Raw genomic sequence first — 23,232 nt, forward strand, 5'->3', positions numbered from 1 at the left:
TAAAAATAATATAAGCATTAAAAATGAATACATTTTAATACGCTTCAAATCATCATGTTTTTGATAACACGTGGTTTGTACTTCTTTAAACCTCTGTATAGGTTTCTTTTTGCAGCAAGCAGACACGGTAAGATGTCACACACAACACTTGTGATGTTAAAAGGTTAAGACATTAAAGCTCAAAGCCTTGACCTTCTTCATACAAACTCCATCCGCATGCAGAAGATGACTAGGGATGCAGGTGTAGCTTGATACTAAAACGATCCTCTGAGTAAAAGTGAAATTACATCCTGCTCCTTCAATTCTCCTTCGCATTTCCACGCACAAGCCAAGGGCACAGAGCACGCGAGCATCACCGGTAAACTGGCGTTGTACCCGAGTCGAAGTGGCAGAATAGAGCCCCGGGTTTACAAAGCTCTGGTCGACCTGACATAGCCATGGCTTTTTGCCGCTGCTGGTTTTCTACAGGCGTCTCCTACAGGACAGCAATATATGACCCTTCTGACTGCAGCACATGCTCAGCGGTGCTCAGTGACATTGGATGTGGGGGGGAACGACACACCACCAAGTATCCTTTCGCACTACAATTCTTCCAGATCGAGGTACCATGCTATAAAATAAATTTTAAAAAACAAACAAATAAATCATCTGTAAAGCAACTCAAAGGAATGCACTGTGTCCCCACATCTGTCAACGACAAACCACTCCTCGGCCGAAAATAAATATTTTCTAACACTCCCCATTCCTATATGGTCTTTGGGTGTAGCAAGCCAGTGTGGAACGGATGAAGCTGTCATTAAGATGCCTTATAATATATGACAGCTAATCACAGTATCGGCAGTGCGTACTGCTTCTGCGTTTAATCGCCCCATCGGAGATGCAGAGAAATATAGCGATCAAAACGGTGTAATAGCACAAATACCCACCGCTAAACCGAGCCACGGAGCCAGCCAAAAAACGGACCCTTTCTCCTTATTACCAGAGCTAAAAATACACCGCGGACAGCGGAAAGGCTGATGCAGTGACTCAAGTAGAAATAAACGGGGAAAAAATACTAACGCGCACAACACACGCAATTGTTCATTCATAACGACTTTGGCGTGGAAAAACATCATACAAATAACAGGAGCATAAATTACAGCCCATCCGATGCAATCCGGGGAGCCAGGAAATCCTCATTTTATCAATAGGGTAAAATCACCAGACGTACCATCGCTCTTTTTGGGATGCATTTTATCCTCCCTTTCAGGAACCAAGCGTGTGCTAGAGGAAGCGCGCTGCCCTTCTGTGCCTTCAGGTTTGGGAAGGAGGAGGAAGATGAGGAGGATGAGGCTGATCTTCTGTCCCCCTCTTTCCGACAGCGCTGACTAACGCAGCCAGGTAGGCTGGCAATGTGCGCTAGCCCCTTCAGCAGACACATTCACTGCGCAGCGCTCACTAAAACCGACTCAGGGATTTTTTTTTCTCCTCCCCGGATAAGATGAACCGAGACAGGACAGGACAAGACAGAAACAGGACAGACAGGAGGGAGATGCGATTGCAGCACCGAAACCAAACAACAACAATAACAACAAAAAAAATAATAATCCGACAGAGGACGTCAAAGGAAAGGCAGCCGCGGGCCAGCATCTTCCAGTTTGACAGCACGGATGTAAGCATGAGAGCAGCGTCCTGCCCAGACACACAAGCCGACGGGACATACGCGCCACACATCACCCGAACCACACAAAAAGCACGACACCATCAGAAAAAAATAAATAACTCTATTAGCTGTAATGAGATGGATGGCTCACCGCTTTGTCGTTGCCGTCGTTTCTTGCTCCTTCAGCACATTATCCTTAGTGCTTTACGTCGTGCCGGCTATGAAATGTACATCCCCCCCTCCGCTGTGACCCTCCTTTCCCCTCCTCTCGCTGTCTCTCCGTTTATTTATTTATTTCTTCTCCCTGCCTCTTCCACAGAGCCCGATTTACTGCTGGTCACCCCCCCGTTTTATTTTTAGTCGTAGTCGTTTTAAGTCGTTTTAGCCCCCCTACTACTAACCTCTCCTTTAATCGTGGCTCAGCCTAGTCGGTTTTTTTTTGTATGCTGATGGGCGACGGCAGGGACAAAAGAGGGGAGGGCTTAAACTGTTAGGAGTAGATATTTAATGGCAGAGTGGTCCCCCCACCCCTTCCAATCCCTCCCCTTCTTCTTGTTGTGCGACATCCCCGCCTCATGTAGCCACGCACAGCTGTGGCATCGTCTCCCCCCAGGGAGCCAGAGGCAAACAGCTGAGTGGCACAGACAAAAACGTTGCCTGGGGGGGGTGGTGGACCCCCGCACTCCTCCCCTGCTTTAATTACACAGGGCGGGGCCGAGGAGTGCAACCGGTGCCCAGCATCCCATTTGATCAAGACCCCTGGCATATAATATAAATACCTTTATATGGATGCAAGCACAGGCAGAGTGCGCCCATACAGTGCTTTGTGTACATGCATGTATATCCATGCACAGACATGTACCCCGCTGTGCGTTAGCGCCCCCCTACTGGCAAGGAATATGAAATCCAGTCTTACGGCCCACAGTTCAAAGAACCCTGACAATCCAGACAGGACTGGCGACTGAAATGTACGCTGTTTGTCCTCCGCGTCCGCTTGCTCAGCTCCCATCTCCGTGTGGTTTTCCCACCAGTGTTCACCTCCCCCCCCCCCATGCAAAGCTCTCCCAGCAGCAGTCTGGAATTCTTTGATTTGCTATAAATAATGTAGCCCAACACTTCGTATATTTACATTATCTGTTTATTCACTGATATCGATTCCCTGACTTTTGATGAAATATACTTGCCCAACAATATTCAGGATTGAGTTAAGAGGTTACTAATGCTCTTCTTCCTTAAATCAGAGCACTGCAATACCAAGTTACAGTGTATTTATTTCTTCTCTCTCCTATGTGAAAAAAAAATGTGAACGCATCACTGCAACAACTTGGAATTTCCTTCAGACAATAGTCTGCCAAATAAAACATACTTATGAACATGCAAATGAAATATAATAAAAAATCAGTACTGCACCAGAGGCTTCAACATGTAACTCAAGTAAATTTATCTAACATCCGCTGGAGGTGCGATCTCCCACAATTCTTGGGGAATCACAGTATCTCCCCTCTACATGTAAACCTGGGAGCTGAACTCATCAGGCATGAGAATTGAGCCTGGATGATTACATCCATGAGCCTGAAGGGAAGGAAGTGAGCAGAGCATGAGCACAACAAAGGACAAGCACTTCGGAACGGGGTGCATCTCCACTAACCACATCCACACAGCTTTACAAATCACCGGCCCACATCCGAAGGTGGCTGCAGAAACCATGTCTGTAACCAGGACAACAGGTCGCAGTGATTAAGGGTCACATTTAAGGCTATATAGGTCAAGACACAACGAGTCTTTTTTTCTTTTTTAAACCCGTGAGCAAAGTGCATAACTTGAACCGCGTCAGTAAATATAACCAGCGGTGGAAAAGAAGTGAAAATGGAAAACCATTAAGCTTCGGGTGAAAGCCGTCCGCTAAGCAAATTATGTAACAGCTGTGACCACTGCTTACAACCTGCCGTCGGCCCGCTTCAGAGCAAATGGCAGCTTTCGGTAAAAACGGGGGGGGCGTGCTCCACAGTTGAAAAAGCAAACCAGCCAAACGGGCCTGGCGCTCTGGCTGCTGGGACAACTTTTCCGCAGGGCAAGTAGGCGAACCAGTGCCACAGCCCTGAATTTCATCATCCAGCGTGGCGCCACCGGAGCCGGTTACAGGGCGAGACAGCCACGCCAAGTGAGACCTTACATTTATTTTGAGTACATGTACATAATTCCCGCATGGGAAGGATTATTTTTTTCTCTTAAGCCAAGATTAAGTTTGAAGACAAAATCGGTTGTCAAAAATTAGTTCAAGACTAATATTTTTCATCCACCGACATGTTGGGTAAACAGATGAAAATCACTCCCATCTGATCCACCACCACAAATGCAGCGAAGCTGTGACCTCAAGCTACCAAAGGCAGGAGTTAACAATTTAGGTTTGCATGACGAAAGGCTACAGTATTTCCGAACAGACTCCCTACGGGGTAGATGCCAGGAAGTGAATGGTGACCCACCCCCCAAAAAAAGAGGTGATTACATTTCCTAAGTAATCCTCTGTATCCCACATCACCTCTACAGCGCTGCAGTAGTACAGCAAAGCGGAACGACAGACCATCTCCAGTCATAACAGACTTCCCCATACATATAAACTCAAAGTTTTAAAAACATTTAAAACTTCTCTAGACAGCTTCATTAATAGAAATATCAGGATTCTAACGCTGATGTATAATTCATATATATATATACACACACACACACACACACACACACACACATATATATATAAAATTTTATTTTATTTATTTATTTATCTTTAATTAAGAAAATGCAATACTTTTTCCCTGGACTTGTCTCACTGCTTATGGAACCATTTAGTGCATAACTGCTGACCTTATATTTCCGGGAAAAGGTGTCGTTTATGTCCAGTCACTGCGTTGTTCAGGGATGTAAAAAACACACACAGTCATGTGCTCTTATCTTTACAAAAGCCTTTCTTGATGTTACTGGAGGAGAATGTGCGCCTGTAATTTAGCAGCGGAGAGTCAGGCTTTCTGAAAGGCAGCAGTAACGTCACTGCAGGGATATCCAGTTACAAGCAAGACTCTGAAGGCCTTTTCAGGGGCTGCATCTAAGCTGGAGAGGCACTTCATGAAGAGGCCAGGAATTACTGCACTCGCAGAAGGACGCCGTGCCATTCCGCTCACACCTCCTCTTGTGGAGAGGAGGGTCTCCAGACCTGAGTGGACAGGACCGATCCATAAGAGAATGATGCCCCCCCCCCCGCCCACCCACACCCCATCCTCATCCCCTAGAAGAGAGTGATCACTACTTCCTGATACAACCCAAATATCTGTCAAGCTACAAAAAAGCATTGCAGAAACATAACAGAATAAAAAGCTGTACCGAGCAAAACAATATGCCCATGTGATAAAGATCATGGAGATTATTCAGTCACGTACCTAATTAAGGTGCGTTCAAGCATAAACATCAAAATGCTGCACATGAGCTTTGTCACAGCTTTCGGTGTTTCATGGACGTACCCTCTGAAAGTTGTTCTCGTAATCACAGAGCAGAAGTTTGACGCTGCAACATCTCAACATCTCCCATAAGAGGGACACACTTAGCATTTTTAATGAGCCACTGAGAACTATTCTGGACCACTGAGATATTCAGTACATTTGAAATCAAAGTTGTAGAAGCACATCTCACTACATCAGGATAACTTTTTGATATTTTTTATGGTGTTTATTCCCCAGCAAATACTTTGAGTCATACTTGTTTACAATTATGGCTGAAATTTATCATTACAAATGCATTTTTAGCTAGCAACCCGACACACGATTATGTGAAGAAATAAAGCTAGTTGCACGCTAACCAGCGGTGAGGCACAACCATGTGAAGATCAGGGAATGTAGGTAAACTATACCATAATCCTTTAACTGTACTAACTAGCTGGCTCCCTACCAAGATGAAATACACTAGCAGCAATCCTATTCCTTCATAATGAATTCATTGTCCAAGTAACATTCATGGACTCGTTAATTAGAAAGAGCAGCACTCTTTCCATAAACATGTGGTTTATCGATTATTTGCGGGTTTCCACCTTGGGTGGTTGACCTTCACCTGTCATACTCTGTCTCTCTAAGTGTTATGTGCAGTTCAGACAGCATTAGGACCAAACCATTTTGGGAGTTTCAGGGGGAGAATCTCTGATCCGCACATTATTTACATTACATATTCCCAAATTAAACGGGGAAATAATAAATTTAATTTCTATTGTTATACAGTTTTGGATGGATTATTATTTTTACTGGAGCTTTATAGAGCCTGACATCTTTGCACACGAGGAAAAACTTGCAGCATTAGTGCATGCTGGATTGTGTCCCCCCTCCTCTGCCCCAGTGATGCGGCCTGTGGCCAGCTCCCGCCAATCATCCCACGTGAGACGATACTGTAGTTTGTTACATTTAGGACAAAATTATTGGCAGAGCCAGGAGTCCTGGGCTTTTTCATGCGACAGACCAACTCCCACTTGTAGCTTTGACGTCACACGGTTTCCTAAAGAAAGGGACCAAGGCACCAAAAAGGCAATATTGGCACGGCAATATAGTAAGGAGGCCCACTCTAACATAAACTCGCCCATAATCCAAACCCGCTGGCGGTGAGAGGGGCTTCCATGTAAGTTCCCCAGACACCTAACACAGAGGCTCAGGTTCACTCTTACGGATAGCATTAGCCTTAGCGTTGACACGGCTGTGACACAATTCACTGTCCCACTCCCGCTCTGACCCCCACATCCGCTTCCTGCAGCGGCAGCAATGAAAGAGTCTTCAAGACCAGAGTAGGGGGGTGGGGGTCTCTGTGGTGGCTGAAATAATGTTGTGTTTGTTTGCATTCACATTGCTCTGGGGGTAGCAAAAAAAGCACTGAGCGGAGAACAATGTGTCACTGTAACAGTGTTGAGACCCCCCTTGTTCATCATTTTATTTTGGGGGAAAATATAAAGATATAGCAATATAGGAGAAAAGAGGGATCAAATGTGGAATCCTTTAAGGTTATAGGATTCCACTGACTGTGAACCGGAACGGTAGACAGACTACACTGATATTAAAAGAAGGGTAAAGAGATCCTGAGTGAAAATGGTTCAGTTTTCATGCCTGGTTTTGGCTGGATTAAGCTGGACACTCCCTGCTTGCTATCCAGCATGTATGAGTTAGAACTCGGAAATGCCCCTTTTGTTTAGGGGTCCTAGATTTCGTTACAGGATAATATCTTCACAACGATTCCGGCTGTTGCCACTGTCACACAGACACCAGCGAAATACTGACTGTTGGTACATCTTTCAACATCTATAATAAGGTCCACGGGGACCCAAAATGTAAACAGAGAGGAAGAAAATGATATGCAGCAAAACCGTCAAATTATTAACATAAGAACATTACATTCCAAGTCAGAGAAGGCAGGCCAAGCTCTTAAGCACCTTGACGATTAGCTTTCTTTCCCCCTAAACAGGTTCAGACATGAACTGTTTGCCATGCATGTGGCAAACATGCCAATTAAGACCAAATCTTACCACAGGTTTACTCATTTAAACGACTCCAATGGGAAAGCAAATCTCAAAAGCTTGACTTTCACCCGAGGAGATCTCAAATGCAATATGATTAATAAAGCAAAGTAAATACATTTTTAATAAACAAGCTCCGTGTCAGAACCTACTGACAAATAGCATATTCAGCAAAGCGCCTTTGCCACTTTTTTTTTGTTGAATCTATTTTTTATTTTAGTCTACTGAGTTTTAAAAATATATTTTATTGCCGTTTTTAATTCCCAGTCCTTCATTTTGAGAACTTTTTGATAGCGTCATTTTACAAGTGAGCATCAGCCCAAGTGCCTCAGTTGAGGGTATTGAAGGATAAGTGGTGAAAGAGAAGGAAAACAAAGCCGTACACACCTACATGAATTATTAATGCCCTTCAGACCCAGCGATGGCGACGTCCTTCAAGGGCAAACCTGGGCCAGTCCCTGGTCATACTGACAATGCGGTCCAGCAAAGCCCAGGACAGCTCAGTCAACAGGATTCAAAACCTTATCAACTGGTAACTAAGCTTGTACGTTATTAACAAGACTATGTGAGAAATGCATCAAAGAAACAAGATGCTTTATTCAGGCGTCCATTGGTTAGTACACAGAAAGAAGCACCACATGAACAAAAACAAAAGAGAACAGTCATATTAAACCACAGAAGACTAAGGGCATAATCTTTGGTTTCTGGTGGAAATGTTTACTGCCTGAGCTGTGGCCTGTACTACGAAGCAGGGTTACTGGCTTATCGGGGTAACTTGTCGGATTTAAGGTACCACAGTTTAAATCAGGGGTGGCCAGTCTTATCCGCAAAGGGCTGCTGTGTATGTGGGTTTTTGCTGCAACTCCCTAATTAGATTACTAATTAGAGGACTGATTGGCTGACGAGTCCTCACACCTGGGTTTGAACAGCTGGCCTACAGGTTATCCCAAAAACATGCATACATCTTACCCTTTGCGGGTAAGATTGGCCACCCCTGGTTTAAATGTAAGTGAACAAATATGAAGTATGGTATTTCTTTATCTCATGTAAAGTTCATGGAAGCTCTCTCCATGCACTGGTGCGTGCCAGGATCCAAAACCAGTGATAAAAACAGAATGGAAAGCAGAAAGCAAAGCCCAAAGTTTCCCTTTTATAAGCCCAAAAGTTTCCACAGAGAAAACTCAACCTGACTCACCAACTGTAGTGGGTGACTTTGACTAAAGAAAATAAGCTGTTGAACATCCACCAACCTGCTCACGCACTCACCCCTCCATCCATCCATCCATCCATCCATCCATCCATCCATCTGTCAACAGCATGCCCAGTACAGGATCATCATGAACCTAGAGTTTATCGCATGAAACAAAACCATACATACATACATACACACACATTCACACCTATAATCAATTTGGTAATTCCAAATCCAATTTTTCGACTTAGGGGGGGAACTGAACAATCCCAAGTAAACCCCATACGGGGTACTTTTCTACACAAAATTGGAAGCCTGCTACCTAATATTTCTCACAGTTGCAATGTACCTTCCAACAACACAACAACCATTTCCAGTGCCAAGAGAGACAGCTATCCTAAACAGACCAGGGATACCCCAGGATATAAAAGCTACAGGCAATTATACTGAAGAGGTCAGCTGACAACAAAAATAGTTACTGAAATACACTATCACCACATACACAAACAGAATTCAGAGAACCACTAATGCATTAATAACACTGCTGTTCCTGCCTCAGAGAGAGAGCAGCTCAAATCTGCAGGAAATCTCCCCCCCCCCCCACAAATAAGAAATTAACTCCCAGTGCATCCATAAATGTTTTCAGATAATTTATATAGGCTTAACTCTTTATACTAAAATGAATGTCCCTTTTGAAATATTACTCATTCCTGGCAGCACCTGCTTGTAAACTGATTAATCGGTTTGCTACATGTCGGCGATTTGCTATGCAGACACTTTCATTCCTTAAGCTACTTAACCATCTCATTTGCCAGAACTGAGTAATTATTTGTTTTCATAACTCGATCTAAGATCATCCTTCTTTCAAATAAACACACTATTTTGGGACTTTTGTTTTATAGTATTTATGGTGTTCTGGATAGGAGCAGTGGTTAAAATTCAATCCTTGAATAATAAAATAATGTATTATAATATGATAGCTGTAGTTCCCGCACCCTCATACCACAATGGCTATCAGATACTCAGATACTCGGTGTACTCAGGCCTCCTGCTTTGGCCAGTTTCCCCACAAGTGGATGATGGATGAAATGCTTTGAATGACAGAACTGGAAACCTTAAGAACCTACTGAAGTGCTGCCCATGACACTCCCATCAGTGACCTTTCATTTCTTTCTTATATCGGATATTAATATCAGAACTTAAACCACCCAACTGCTTATCAAGTAGAGTGTCACAGAGAGCCTACGACAGGAAGCATGGAGCACAAGGGGTGGGAACACTCAGGAGAGGACGGAAATCCATTTCAGGGTGAACATGCTCATGTACACACACGCAATGGGAAATTCTGAGATGCCAGTTTACCTTACCATCTTTTGGAAACCAGAAATACCCAGAAGAGACCCACAGAAGACCAGGAGAGCATACAAACTCCACAAATACATCAGAGGCAGGATTCAAAGCCCCTGTGGCTTCTTTAGGTGCCAAAGATAAAGGCTGTAGAAGTGTGTATGGTCCAGACCGCTTAGGATGATCGTGACATTTTCTAGGTGAGGTCTGATTTGCAGTCTAAAAGATGGAATACATTTAGGTTTGGTCTCAAGCAGGTGTAAACACTGAGAGCAGAAGACAGCAGAGATTGAGCTTAAGCTTAGCTGCATATTGCAGGAATAGTTTCAAGCGTTTGTTCTCAAGCGAAGGCTCATCTACTTGTTCATACAAACTTCAAACTGACTTTTCGGAGTGCCCCCAAGGTAAGACCAAAGCCTTGATGATAAATTATAAATATCTAATAACTATGTATGATTTCCTGTCTGGACCAAAAATCAGTGTTTTTCTAATTACCATACTTAGTACTTCTGTATTTTGTAACACTGTCAGGCTTCTTCTGTTATAGAAATTCGTTGGGATGCCTTTCGGACTATGCGACGATCCTGTTACGTTTCTCTGACTAATGGTATTCCAACAGTCCAACCCCCGTTTCAACCGCCTTGCCTGCTTGGGTGACATCCCACCTCATGCTGCCAGATTACACTCTGCCCTCTCCAGCATTAAGGTGGCATCTTCCAAAAAACCATTGACGTCAACCTCAAGGCTAACAATTGCACTCTTTTTCTAATCACCACCAAAGCTTCTGCCTCATAGGAAAGGGGCAACCATTTAGCTGGGACAATGAATCTCATACAGCAGCTACAAACAGAGCATCATTCAGGCGCTGGGGCTGCCCCTGCCTGACACCAACAAAGCTTTTCGTCCTTCTGAAGGTAATAATAACAGAGCAGGAGCAGATCTCACAGCAGATGGGGGAGACAGAAAGGGTGATAGCATATTTCAGTGAACCTCTTGCTGACAGAAGGGAAATGGCTGAGCTACTTGCCATCGTAAAAACAGTTTGGCATTTGATCAGTTAGCCTTTAAAACTGGGGACTACCCACCCGTCTTTGATACAACGGCTGAAGTTTATGAGGCTTGAACAGAGGCCTGAATGTAGATTTTATCGCTCCAGTTTGTCACTAAAGAGTGAGACCGACAGCACCCCACCTTCCCTGCGCAAGCTACGTCTGGCAAAGTTCCTCCTTGAAAACCAAAAAACCACAACAGAGCTGAGGAACCTCTAGCTTGAACGGTCGGACCAGGCGACAGCGATCAAAAGGTAGGTAGGAGAAAAGCAAGAGCGACACCATCACTTTTCGGTTACTGAAAAGCGAGTAGCAGGACTCCCCCCAAACTGGTTCAATGAGGAGTTACACTGGCATGAAGAGGAGCAGGAGCAGCCCTGACATCAGATGGTAGCGTTTGTCGCTGGAGGCCCAATGTGCTGCGCCCCGGCCACCTGTCACCGAGTTGTCAGGACGGCACAAGCGGATGGGGTGTTAAAAGCTTTGGGCACCAGGGGGCTAAGAAAACCTGCCATTTTAAGTGACACCTCCCTCTTTGCAACAAAATTTGGAAAACGTATAAAATCATAGGGAACAAAATCTGAGCTTAAGATCAATACTAAACACTGCATGTACGTGCACAATACATAAGACACTCAGCACAAATAACAAGGTCTTTTCACAAATGGATGCTGGAGTGCATCCTAAGGAGAACAAAGCTGCTGCCCGATTATAAACTAATTACCGTCGATAAAAAGTCTCATTCACACGCAACACACAGTGCATCATTGACGAATGCCCTTATTCCATACTTAATGAGATTTCCATTTTCTTATTAGACTTAACAGCCTAATCTTTTTCAGACACCAACTACACAGCCCAAATTAAGAGTGATATTACGGCTGACTACATCACTGGTGGCAATATCTCCTTAAAATAAACAAGGGCTGATTATTTAGCTTATACAAAAATGGCTGGAAGCCTGTACCTCTAATACTCCATGGTCACACCCAGAGGTGCCATAAAGGGGGCAAGTAGGGACAACTCCAAGGGCACCTGGGTGACAGGGGCCATAAAATACCTGAAACAGAGCTGCATTGGTCTGAGGTGGGGGGCCAATATGATATGCTTTCATGGAGCTCAAAGTGTCCAGTGGCACCCACAGGTACCCATTAGGTTGTAGATTCCAGGAGGTGTTGCGGTAATGACAGAAATCAGCCAAATCAAATAAAAATGTTAATTTAAAAATATACATTATTTCAGAGTTTCAAGTAACTGAGCATGACTATTAATGAGCATAACGGTTAATAAACAATTTTTTTAAATGTGAAAACGTATTGGCTTTCTTAATGGTCTTGATGTTGTCAGACTGTTGCAGTAATGAGATATTTAAGGACTTATTTTGGGAAATGTTAAAAAAAACATGTAAAATTTTCTATAAATGATTTTAGATTTACCCTCACAAACACTTCAGACCTGGTTATTTGTGGCTAAAAAAAAGAAATTTGTTGATGCAAGTCTCTTTAAAAATGAGAATCACCCTAGGAGTCGAGGATTACTGGGAGCACGTTTCTATATAAAGGAAAGACGCAGCAACATTCACACACCTCCTATCTACAATTCACTTTTTAGTGCCGTAAACACACCTCAATTAAAAAGCACCAAAAATGTAGGAATTCTTACTAATGCTCTCCTAAAATGGGTCACTAAAGTCATGCTTTAACTATCAGTGAACCAGGAAGCACTAATCTAATTCATGTACTGTGTTGTATTATGTACTAAGGTTTATCTCCCTCCCTAGTATGTTGAACTGTCAATACCTCATAAAAAAGCTGATGAACGTGTTCACAGATGGCGCAAAATGCCAGAGGCAACACTATATTCAAAAGTCACTCCCATTCTTGGAGAAGTAATACGATGATATTCCACTTTGCATAAATTCCTTGAATTCATTTTTAAGCTGTTGCACTGTCTCAGACAAAAGATAACATTAAAGGAACAATTGATCTTATGCAAAAAAAAAAAAGATTAAAGGAGGAGTGAATGACTGCGCAGTGGACCAGAAATGTGGGCAGACTGAACAAGCGAATGAAGGCGGGGCCCTCAACCGTCCAACACGGTGCCGTGAGTTCAAAGGTCACGGGAGTTTGCCCTGAGTCAGCAGTGACAGACCGTGCCGCTGCCAGTGTCTGCCTGCAAAGATGGTGAAACTCCTCAGGAATTCCTGGCATTCCTGGCTAATAAGAAAGAGAGTAATATCTCACAAAGTGCAAAACTGACATAATTCCCCGGGGAGTGTCCAAATGCCTCTCGCTAGCATTTCTGCAGTTACCTAACTATGTGCGCTCAGCAATCCCCACAAAGGCAAAAAAAAAAAAAAACAGCTGATGTTTTAACACAACGTTACAATGAAGTTAATAAGAACAGGCATTTGTACGTCACGAGCAAGTTTGTTCTAAGATGAGTCTGTCAAGAGGGCTGAGTGTAAACGGCTTCATCAAGCAGGTCGGACGGATTCATTAAGAGCACCAGTCTGATGCGTTAAAGCCAGGTTTAAAGTGGCGGATCTAGCGAAACTGGAAGCCTGACGCAAAATGGCAAGGGAATTAAACAGGAAAACCGGCTCATAATCCGCAGCACAGACTGCATCTCTCATTCTGGGGAAAGAGCGACAGATTTGGACAGGCATAAGCCTGAATAACATGAAGGCCCTGAGTGTGGCTGCACAGTCCCATGACAAAATGGAAAAGATTCAAGGAGACACTGAGGTAATTATGCAATGTGCTACATAGGTTAAGAAGTTGAGAAAACAATGTTTTTTGTTTGAATCCAGGTATCAAGTTGGCCAGAAAATGACCTTCCAAAAGCATTGGTAGATCAGCTCTTATTGGCAGTGTGAAAGCTGAAATATGGTACTCACTGTCCTCCCCTGGACAAGGCATACCAGGCTTCTCAGGAATGCTGGGAAAGACTGCAAGAGAGCATGGAGAACAGAAGCACATTAACACCACCTAATGCGGTAAGTAATACCTCCCACCAGCAGAGGGCCTCATGCACTTTCCAATACCTCGCTTTTTATTATGTGCTTTATGGTTCATATAGGTATACTCCACATCCCTCATAGTGGGAGATGTTCCAAAGACTAAAGCCTGCGGGGCATCCGCTAAAGAAGTAGGTGGAGATGTGAATCTGTGAATCTGAGGCTTGTCGGCTGCAGGTGCCTCAGGGTGTCCTTATGCACTCATGTGTGGGCGGAGGGGGCTGGGCATCGCGCATGTGTGGGCGGAGGGGGCTGGACATCGCGCATGTGGGGGCGGAGGGGGCTGGGCATCGCGCATGTGTGGGGGGAGGGGGCCGGGCATCGCGCGTGTGTGGGCGGAGGGGGCTGGGCATCGGGCATGTGTGCAAAACTGATGGCTGACAGTGTGTGGGAATGCAAAATAGATGCAAGACAGTGCAAGAACTCTTACAGGCAAAGACATGTACAGCTGCCCCCTGTGTGTATGCGTGTGTGTGTGTGTGGATTAGGTTTATATTACATTGAGGGAACTAGATGTCATCTATTTTGACATTATAGGGACCATTTTTCAGGTCCCCACAAAGGGATCTTGGTCTGAGCAGCGACTAAAGCCGCTATGCATGTTTGTTCACTTGTCGAATCCATAGTGCCACTTACTGTGAAGGCAGGAGGAGAGTGTTTACATTGACTGGGTTTAACAAAATTGCACCCTGTCGCACAAGAGGGGCCTTTTCACGAAAGTGTAGACAGTCGGCACACGGCCGCAGCAGCCTGGTACGGACTGCGGACACGATGGGCGGCGGGAAACTGAGCGGCTGAGCAGACTGCAAACGACTGTTGAGGGATAATGCTTCTGCCACTTTCCGTTTTTTAGTCTAAATTCAGATCATCGCGTTCACAACTGCGGGTTTCAAAATGCGTCTCCCTTCCCCCAGTTGTGTACACAATTACGTTCATTTTTATTGTTTTTCACTATTTGGAACAAAAAAAACTAAGTGTAACCCTAAGTAATAATTATGCAGATTCACAGCAGCTGCTGTGCTCCCCCCCCCCCCCCATCATTTCATGGGCAGCCAGCCTGCATACAGCAGTTGCTGACACCCTGATCACGCTCTTATCATTACATGCTGATGTGTGCACTCATTAAATCAACTCTCCTATACTGTCACCCGACGAGAGGTTAAAGAGTGCCTGGAGTTCATAACACCAAGCATTTTTTTTCCGATATTAAGTATTTCCACAGATCTACAGTGATTTTCCCCTAAGATGGAAGCCAAACTGAGATCCCGTTCAGGAGTGTTCCGAGAGTATTAACGCTACGATGAGCAGCATTGAGAGAACATTTCGAAGAATTCAGGCTAGCTAAAATATAACTGCTATAACCCATCACAACAGTTGCATTGAGTAACCATTGTGGTGTAAAACTTGTGAAGGGATAATGCTGTGTAATCTGCTCTTAGACCTTTAACTGTAGGCATTGTATTTCCTTCCACCATTTCTTATTCCGCTACGAAACGTCCATGATTATATCACAGGTAGGACATTTCTGGAAGGACTAACATTATGGCAGCTAGCCACCAGTGGCATTTTTGAGCACTTTGTGTCTGGCATGGTTCAGAAAATTACAGGTGTTTTTCAGGACCTGCAAAGAAAAAATGGCGAATAAAATTACATATGAGGCCAGCAGGGGGCACCGCGATTCAGGAACTGGGCTTTTGGCCAAATGGTCATTTCTCAAGAAAACAAATCCGACTGCATCTCTGAGCGAAGTGCCTAACCTAAAAGTAATTAAGAATCAAGCTGTACAGACGCGAATAAAAGGAGAGAAAGGGAGGGAAAACGTACCATGGAGGAGGAGACCCGAGTCGCGGTTGCGGCTGTAGAGACGAAAGGCTTCCTCCAGCTCCATCTGAGAGGAGATGGTGCAGGGATCTCCTGTGTCGGCCAAGACACAACACAAGCCAGTCAGCATTTTTCTTTCAGCGAATGGCCTCTACCGGCCAACAGACCAACATTCCATCCAGACACCACCTCCTGATACCAGCAGAAGAACCAAAACATGGAAAGAACTTAAAGAACTTAGCGTGAAGCGGATCAGCACTCCAGCAGATACATTCAGAAGGCCCCCCCCCCCCCACCCCATGCCAGAAACATCAGAAGCTTGTTAAAAAACTGCCGTCTTGATCTTTATTTAAATGCTTTAGGCTCTGATTAAAATTTTAAACACTTTTTCCTCCACTTTTCCTGCTAGCTGGTGCCCCGGGGCCTCAACCTTCCACATGTCTCACTGCTGGGGGGCTTAAGAGAGAATTTGTTATTTCTTTAACACATTTTACATACTTTGTGTACTTATTTATAACTTATAATGTAGGTCTAGTCATCAGCTATCCGAAGAAAAAAAATATATTACAAAGACTTAAATCCCAGAGTGGCACTTAAATCCAAAGCACGACATTCTAACCACATACAGAAGTTGGACAATGAAACTGAGGGTCTCTGGTTTTGGACCACAATAATTCATTAGTATGGTGTAGGGCTTCCTTTTGCGACAGACACGAGTCCTGCACAGTGACCAGAGGGATTCTGGGCCATTCCTCTTACAGAACAGTGGCCGGGTCACTACATGGTGATGGTGGAGGAAAACGTTTCCTGACTCGCTCCTCCGAAACACCCCAAAGCGGTTCAGTAATATTCAGATCTGGTGACCATGCAGGTCATGGGAGATGTTCAGCTTCACTTTCATGTTCATCAAACCACTCGGTCACCAGCTTTGCTGTTTGTATTGGTGCATTATCATCCAGCTTCAGGGTACGATGTTTGAACTATTGGATGAACGTGACCCTCCAGAATGGTTCAGCAGTCCTTGGCAGTGACGTGTGCATCTAGAACAAGTCCTGGACCTATGGAATGCCATGACATTGCAGCCCAAACCATCACTGATCCACCTTTGTGCTGCACTTTGGGCTTGTAACACTTTGGGCTGGTACCGTTGAAGCCAATGTTTGGCATTGACATGAGTGACCAAAGGGTTGGTTATAGAAGCCAAACCATGAATATTGACCCCATAGAGCTCCTGACGAACAGTTTTGGTGGAAACAGGAGAGTCAAGAGGCTCATTTAATTCTGCTGTGAGATGGGCACATGTGGATTTATGTTTTTTGGATACAATCCAAATTAGTACCCAGATATCCCTTTCAGACAGCTTCCTCTAGCATCCACAGTTACTCCTGTTGGATGTGGTCTATCCTACATGGTAGTATGCCGACATTATCCTGGGTAATGTGACTTTCGATACACCACAAAGACTTGCTGTCCTGGTCACAGATGTGCCAGTGAGACATGCACCAACAATCTGTCCTCTTTTGAAGTCTGATATGTCTCCCATTATGTTGTGTGGATTGCAATATTTTTCTGTACAGCTGTGCTATTGCTCTGCTAATTCAACCTCCACGCCCTGCTCTTACTGACGGAACATGTAGTCAGTGAATATTGGCCACCAGGCTGCGCATATATAGGCGTGAAACCCCAAACACCAGTTTGGCCAGAGTTTCAGTTTCATTATCCATCCCTTGTACATAGTCTGCATTGGTAGAACATACATTTCACTTGAATCATTTAACAATTCATGTCAACACAAAACATATTCACAAACTAAAGAAATACTTTAAAACACGTATTTATTGATTAGAAATCAGATATTTTCTTTCTAAACACAGATTCATTATCCATTACAATCAGTTCAGGGTCCATGTATCTCAATCCTCATCTAGAATTAAATACATGTAAGACCCAGAGAAAGGCATAGAGAACAGCAAACCTTCATCGTCGATCCATTTGAGGGTGATGGGCTGCTCAGCGTGCAGGCTGCACATCTCCCTGACCTCCTCGCACAGCTCCTGGTACGTCAGGGCAGCATCCAGATCAGAGATCAGTATGTTCCTGCAGACACACCAGATGGATGCGGGATGATACTGCCATAAATGGCGATCTGGTAGCCTGATCTTAGATCAGTGCCTAAATAGCAAGTATATCCAGAAGTGCGATGGGGAGGGGTCAATGGGTCAAATGTGAGGGATTAAGGTCATGGCTACAGTGTCTTAGCTACGAAGAAAAATGCACCAGCTTCCTCGTGTCGTTTTGGGCCACATCATCCACGTGCAAGAGAGCAATTATGCCAAGATCTCTCAAGAGTGAATGTTAAAAAAAAATTCATTATCAAAAGGAGCATTCTATCAAGATTTCCTCGAATTGAGCACTATGTTTTACAAGCTTCTCAATTAAACTGAGTTTGAGCACAGAAGATGCATGCACATCCCAAAGCTAATGAAGTACACATTTAGCAAATAACATGCGCAGGGTGGAATGGGAACGATAAGATAAACAAATACTGTACAATCTACCGCAAACTTTTCTCACTGAATCGCAGCTGAAAAGATTAAGACTATCTGATCTGGCCGTCTCAGGAGGAAACGTCAGGTGACCTGCTTCATTTGTATCGATTAGTTCTGCCTGCCAGTGCATCACTGTGAAATGTGTAAATTGGAGTGTTCGGTTTTGTAGCTGAAAACCCAAGGCTGGCATCAGCCCGAAGACCTCTAATCTAAATGCTAGTCCTGTGTTTTTAAATCCACTTGTTTTTTTGGATTCCAAATGGATTCCAAATGCACTCCATTCCCATCTGTCCCTGGAAAAGAAAAGGTTTCGAGTAAACCTGTCACCCACTGATGTGTCCTGTTTGATGTCCAAGCAGAGACACGCCCCCTCATAAAAAGTCAATTTCAGTCCATATTCCCATAAACTTAAAAAGTTTAATCTATTTCATACATTTAATTTCAACAAAGAGTGAATTTTTAACTGCATGTCTGGAAAAGGAGTGCAAAAAAACAATGACAATATGACACAGATATTTTTATCAATTTATACAGCTTATCTTACCAAAGACTGCAATAGTAAGAACTCTCCTGGTCCTTACCAGTAACCATTGGGTCAGAAAACCAAATTCTTAATCTATACATCACCTCATAACTCTAAAATCAAGGCACCGGCATACGAGCTAAGAGATGTAGTGATGTTAAATGGCATCGTCAACATGTGTAGTTAATCTCACTTTATAATTAGCCTGCTTTTTCAAATAATAATTCATTTTCACTTTACATTTAAATGCAGAGGAACTGTTGCATTTTTACTTTATTTAATGTGTCAAACATCACCTAAGCCATTGCATTTCATGTTTCTTCTTTAGTTGTTCCGCTACACATACTAAATGTTAGTAAAAGCAAGTATCGTACGATCCCTTTCTTGTACAGTTTTGGCCTTAATGTGTGTATATATAACTTAATTCCTATTTTTCTTTATTTTTTGAGTCTACAGTATGTTTGCAATACATGTTCTTTAATGTTTGATGTTTAATATTTAATCATTAATAATATTTTACTATATCACCACCACTGAGACTTTCCATCAACTGTCATTAAAACTCTTCACAATTTCTGTAGTTGTAGAAGATTCTCAACACAAGGGGGAACTAGAGAGCACGAAGGACTGCCTTGCCCAGCTGCAATTACAACATACATAGAAATTTTACATTATCATTGTTTAGCAAAAACTTTAAAACCAGAATCCTTTGTGTGATATTAAGCACATTTATATATTAAAAACCGTATGGCAAAAAATGCAAGCACATCTCCTGGGTTAAACTGGCTTGTAAATAATCTGTCATAAATATGTAATAATAACACATGATATTACACATAAACTGGGAAGACAGAAACCCATTAAAACATACAGTATTACTGTTGTATGACAAATGCAGTCATACATTACATAATATAATTTAAAAGCAGAACATTAAGACGGAAAAATAACAGACAGGTCTATGCTAATACAATGCAGATTACATTTTAATTGTAATTTATTTATTCTTCTTTTAAATATTATCCAGATCAACATACAAATACAACAATTATAACATCCATAGATATCCAGCTGCAAGACCAGCCTACAGACAAATACAAACCAAACAGTAACATATTAACACATTAGCAAAGTGAGACCATCCTTCACAGCAGATATGTAGCTAATGACTAATATTTATTCATTCTGCAGTTGCACACTTCCAGAACAAAAACATGACAACACAGGAACAGGGAAGCTTGTGCCAGCACTCACTCAGGCAATAGCTAATCAGCTTCAGCAATATCCAGCTTCAGTGAGCCTTAGAGGAAGAACCAGACATAAACTCATATGTGAAAGATGTGGCTGAGAGGGTCTCCCCTCCAATCAGACTCATGCTACTTTTTAAGTTCACAATTTAAAAATAATTCATATTACAATTGATAACCATCTTAGAACAAGGGGATATATACAAAAAATATAGAATACAATGATAAATGTAATATTTTGCTTCAAATGAAAATAATTAATATAATTAATATAAAAAAATAAGTTTCCTCCCCTTAAAAACACTCCACTCTACATATGCTATGCTTTATCCAGACTGCCACTGGGGAAGACCAAATAGCATACTCCGGAATTAATTATTAAAAGTCCCTTATTAATTATTAAAAGCTTCCGACATCAGTATACAAGATACGATATATACTTGATTAGACCAAAAATAAGCATGTACAGTAGGCCTAAATGACTCAAGAAAACAAAGTGTATGGTAAGTAGTGACACCTGGTGGACCTTAGGGAAACTGCAGACCCAAGTGTTTTTCTCATAATCTGAGGCAGCGCCTTAGGGAATTTCCACATTTATCAATCATATATCAGTAGATTATGTTCTGTTTATGTAATACTATTTCCGCCATAAGAGCACTGAGCGCCCACAGAACATTGTTTTTAGGGGACTTTCCGGAAAGAGCGTTGCTATGCTGTAACAATGAAATGCCCTCGACCATATTCTGGTCTCTAATTCTGTTTCCAGTGAATTATTGCTGCTAAAAGTAAAGGATACTCAGATGGAGGAACACTCAGTGGAGATTCTATGAAATTCCCAAGTAATGACTAGGAAATCTCATATAATAGAAAGGACAATTTTATTAAAAAGTGATAAAGTGATCTAGTATATCACACACTGGCAACAACATGAAATAATCAAATCTTAGTGGAATCCCTCCAAAATGTTTTCTCTTCATTTGTCAAAAAGCTGTAATACTCTAAAATTGTATTGTTCATATTATAGTAATGTCTCGTGTTCTTCAACAGAACTACTTTTCTTGCTGTTTTCTTTCTATTCTAACTACAAATACCGTGACTGTTCAATAACTAAAAACAAATTATAAATAAAAAGCAATATGTGTTATTTTATTAACCATGTGAACTTGAATGAAGATTGCTTCTTGGCATTTTTTTCTACCTAAACAATTTTAGGTTTTTTTTTTTTAATCCAGCATCTGAAATGGGGATATCAACCACATCCAGCTGCACTTTGAGCATATCAATTATACCCATAATGCAGGCCAGGTCGTTTATGTTTATTACACAAGATGCCATAAATTCCAAAAAGATATAGTTTCCCTAACAGAAGTGAAAAAAGTAGTTTCCATAAATATCATTAAGAAAGACTCTCATTTCGGTGAACTTTGGTCTCGTACCTTTCCACACTTCAGATGTATTTTCAGTAACAGGACATGTGTCTCAGCCATGTTTTCCATAGCAATGATCAAGGCAGGTTAAATTTCCACACGTCTTCCAGAAATGTAATCTATAGTGATTCATACTGACGCTGCATAGGCTTAAGCTCTTAACATTGGCTGATTTTTTTGGAAAATGGTTGACACTTTTAGATTTCACACCTGATGGCATCCTTTAGTAGCACTGACTTCCTGAATCTACAGGCTATGCTTGTGTCGAGGTATTTCGGTCTGTTCCCCTTCAGCAAACGTTTAAGTTCATTGATAATTTCAGCTGCCATGTGCGAACTGCTTGCTTCAGTGCAGGTCACAGCATTTCAGTGGGTTACAGCCAGGACTTTGGCTGGTGAAATGCCTTCTGCATCAGTCATCTTGTTGTACATTAACTCGTGTACATTAACTATGGTCGCCATCAAGCTGTAAAGACGCCCGATATGTTACGGCTCTGGGGCAGAGTGACTCTCGTTTTAGGCTAAATAGTCCAGAAATACAGAGAAGTGTGACAGCTTCACAAATACTCTCTCACCACTGCATGTCTTGCTACAGCATGCGAGGTTTGGATGAACAGCTTGGCCCGCAGCAGGCCAGGCTCTGACTCCTGGCTCCGTAGCCAAGATGGGCAGGATTCATGGAATGCTCTGCCGCACAGCATGCTGGGAAAGAAAGGGGAGAGAATGCACTGCCAGACCTGGAAGGCTGCTTAATCAGTGCATGGTAGCTGGAGGAGGAAAACTTGGATGACAAATGCATTTAAGTGAATACTTACTCTGGTAATTGATACATTTATTTGGTTATGGTAAGTCTATAAGCCAAGAAAAATGCACATTATAACAGAACACTGAAAGCATAACAGACCACAGTTCAGTGTATGACTATAGAAACTCATCATAACAGCCCTTCACCGCATCTCTCTTAACTGTAAGGCATATGCAGGCTTTTCTCAGCCACTGAACTGTGTTGATCTATGTGTAAAAGTCACAAGGAGACGTGAGAATCGAAAGCCAAGCCAAGGGAAATCCAGAGTCCCAGAAACACAGAGATAGGAGAGGATGGGAAAGATAAAGTCCAACTGTTTTATAATGAGCGTATTACGCTTAAAAAGTGCTCCACCATAAAAAAAGAAAAAAAAATTATACATGCATCCATTTCTCCAAAAATACATGGGTTTACATTCAGTTGACTGATCAATTATGTATTCACTGGTCAGGTGACTCACTCACTGAGCGCAGTACAGTCATTCTCTCTCCCGAACACTATCGCTCTGCTGCAGCAAGCTGACCCCAGATCAGATGGTCTGAGTAACTGTACCTCATAAGCTAATGTATGCTCCGGTTCACTTTCACACACCAATACAGCTGTTAAGAATATAAAATGTATTTAAAAGAAGAAAGACACACACACAAAGGGGTTAAGGCACTTCTGTATTTGAATCAGATTCTTAAATTCTCACCGTCTTGCAGGTGCCATGTCATCTCACACACAAAAAACCCATTTCTACGAAATCCAGGTTTCCAATGAGAGACAGAAGAACGATGAGAGGCATCGGGAGTCGCAGGACATGATGTTCCTTTCAATCCGTCAATATAAACCGCAATCAGACACATTCAGGGGCACTGCTATTGACTTGTGCATATTGAATCAATGACATTACACTGAATACTTTCTTTTATCGTACTGAGGAATCCTAATAAATCATAGGTGTTATGGCTTGTAAATATACACTATACTGCCAAAAGTATTAGGACACCTGCCTTTACACACACATGAACTTTAATGACATCCCATTCTTAATATATAGGCTTTAATATGGAGTTTGCCCACCCTTTGTAGCTATA

The 23,232-nt window shown here is 42.6% G+C and overlaps 1 protein-coding gene across 3 annotated transcripts in view; it reads right to left on the bottom strand.

Annotated features, from left to right (window-relative positions):
• The window catches only part of LOC111859098 (protein kinase C zeta type), a 115,844-nt gene that overhangs the window by 83,090 nt on the left and 9,522 nt on the right, over positions 1-23,232 (bottom strand). Inside the window, exons 2-4 of one of the 3 annotated variants that reach the window (XM_072713517.1) lie at positions 17,579-17,700; positions 15,607-15,696; positions 13,663-13,713 (exon numbers count right to left, since the gene is read on the bottom strand). In XM_072713517.1, coding sequence (XP_072569618.1) covers positions 13,663-13,713; positions 15,607-15,696; positions 17,579-17,700 — 263 coding nt within the window. Of the gene's footprint in view, positions 1-1,210; positions 1,717-1,793; positions 2,119-13,662; positions 13,714-15,606; positions 15,697-17,578; positions 17,701-23,232 lie in introns of those variants that run through there. The other 2 variants (XM_072713520.1, XM_072713519.1) reach the window with 2 other exon arrangements.

The sequence above is a fragment of the Paramormyrops kingsleyae genome, chromosome 6 (genome assembly GCF_048594095.1).
Source record: "Paramormyrops kingsleyae isolate MSU_618 chromosome 6, PKINGS_0.4, whole genome shotgun sequence".
Taxonomy (NCBI): Eukaryota; Metazoa; Chordata; class Actinopteri; order Osteoglossiformes; family Mormyridae; genus Paramormyrops; species Paramormyrops kingsleyae.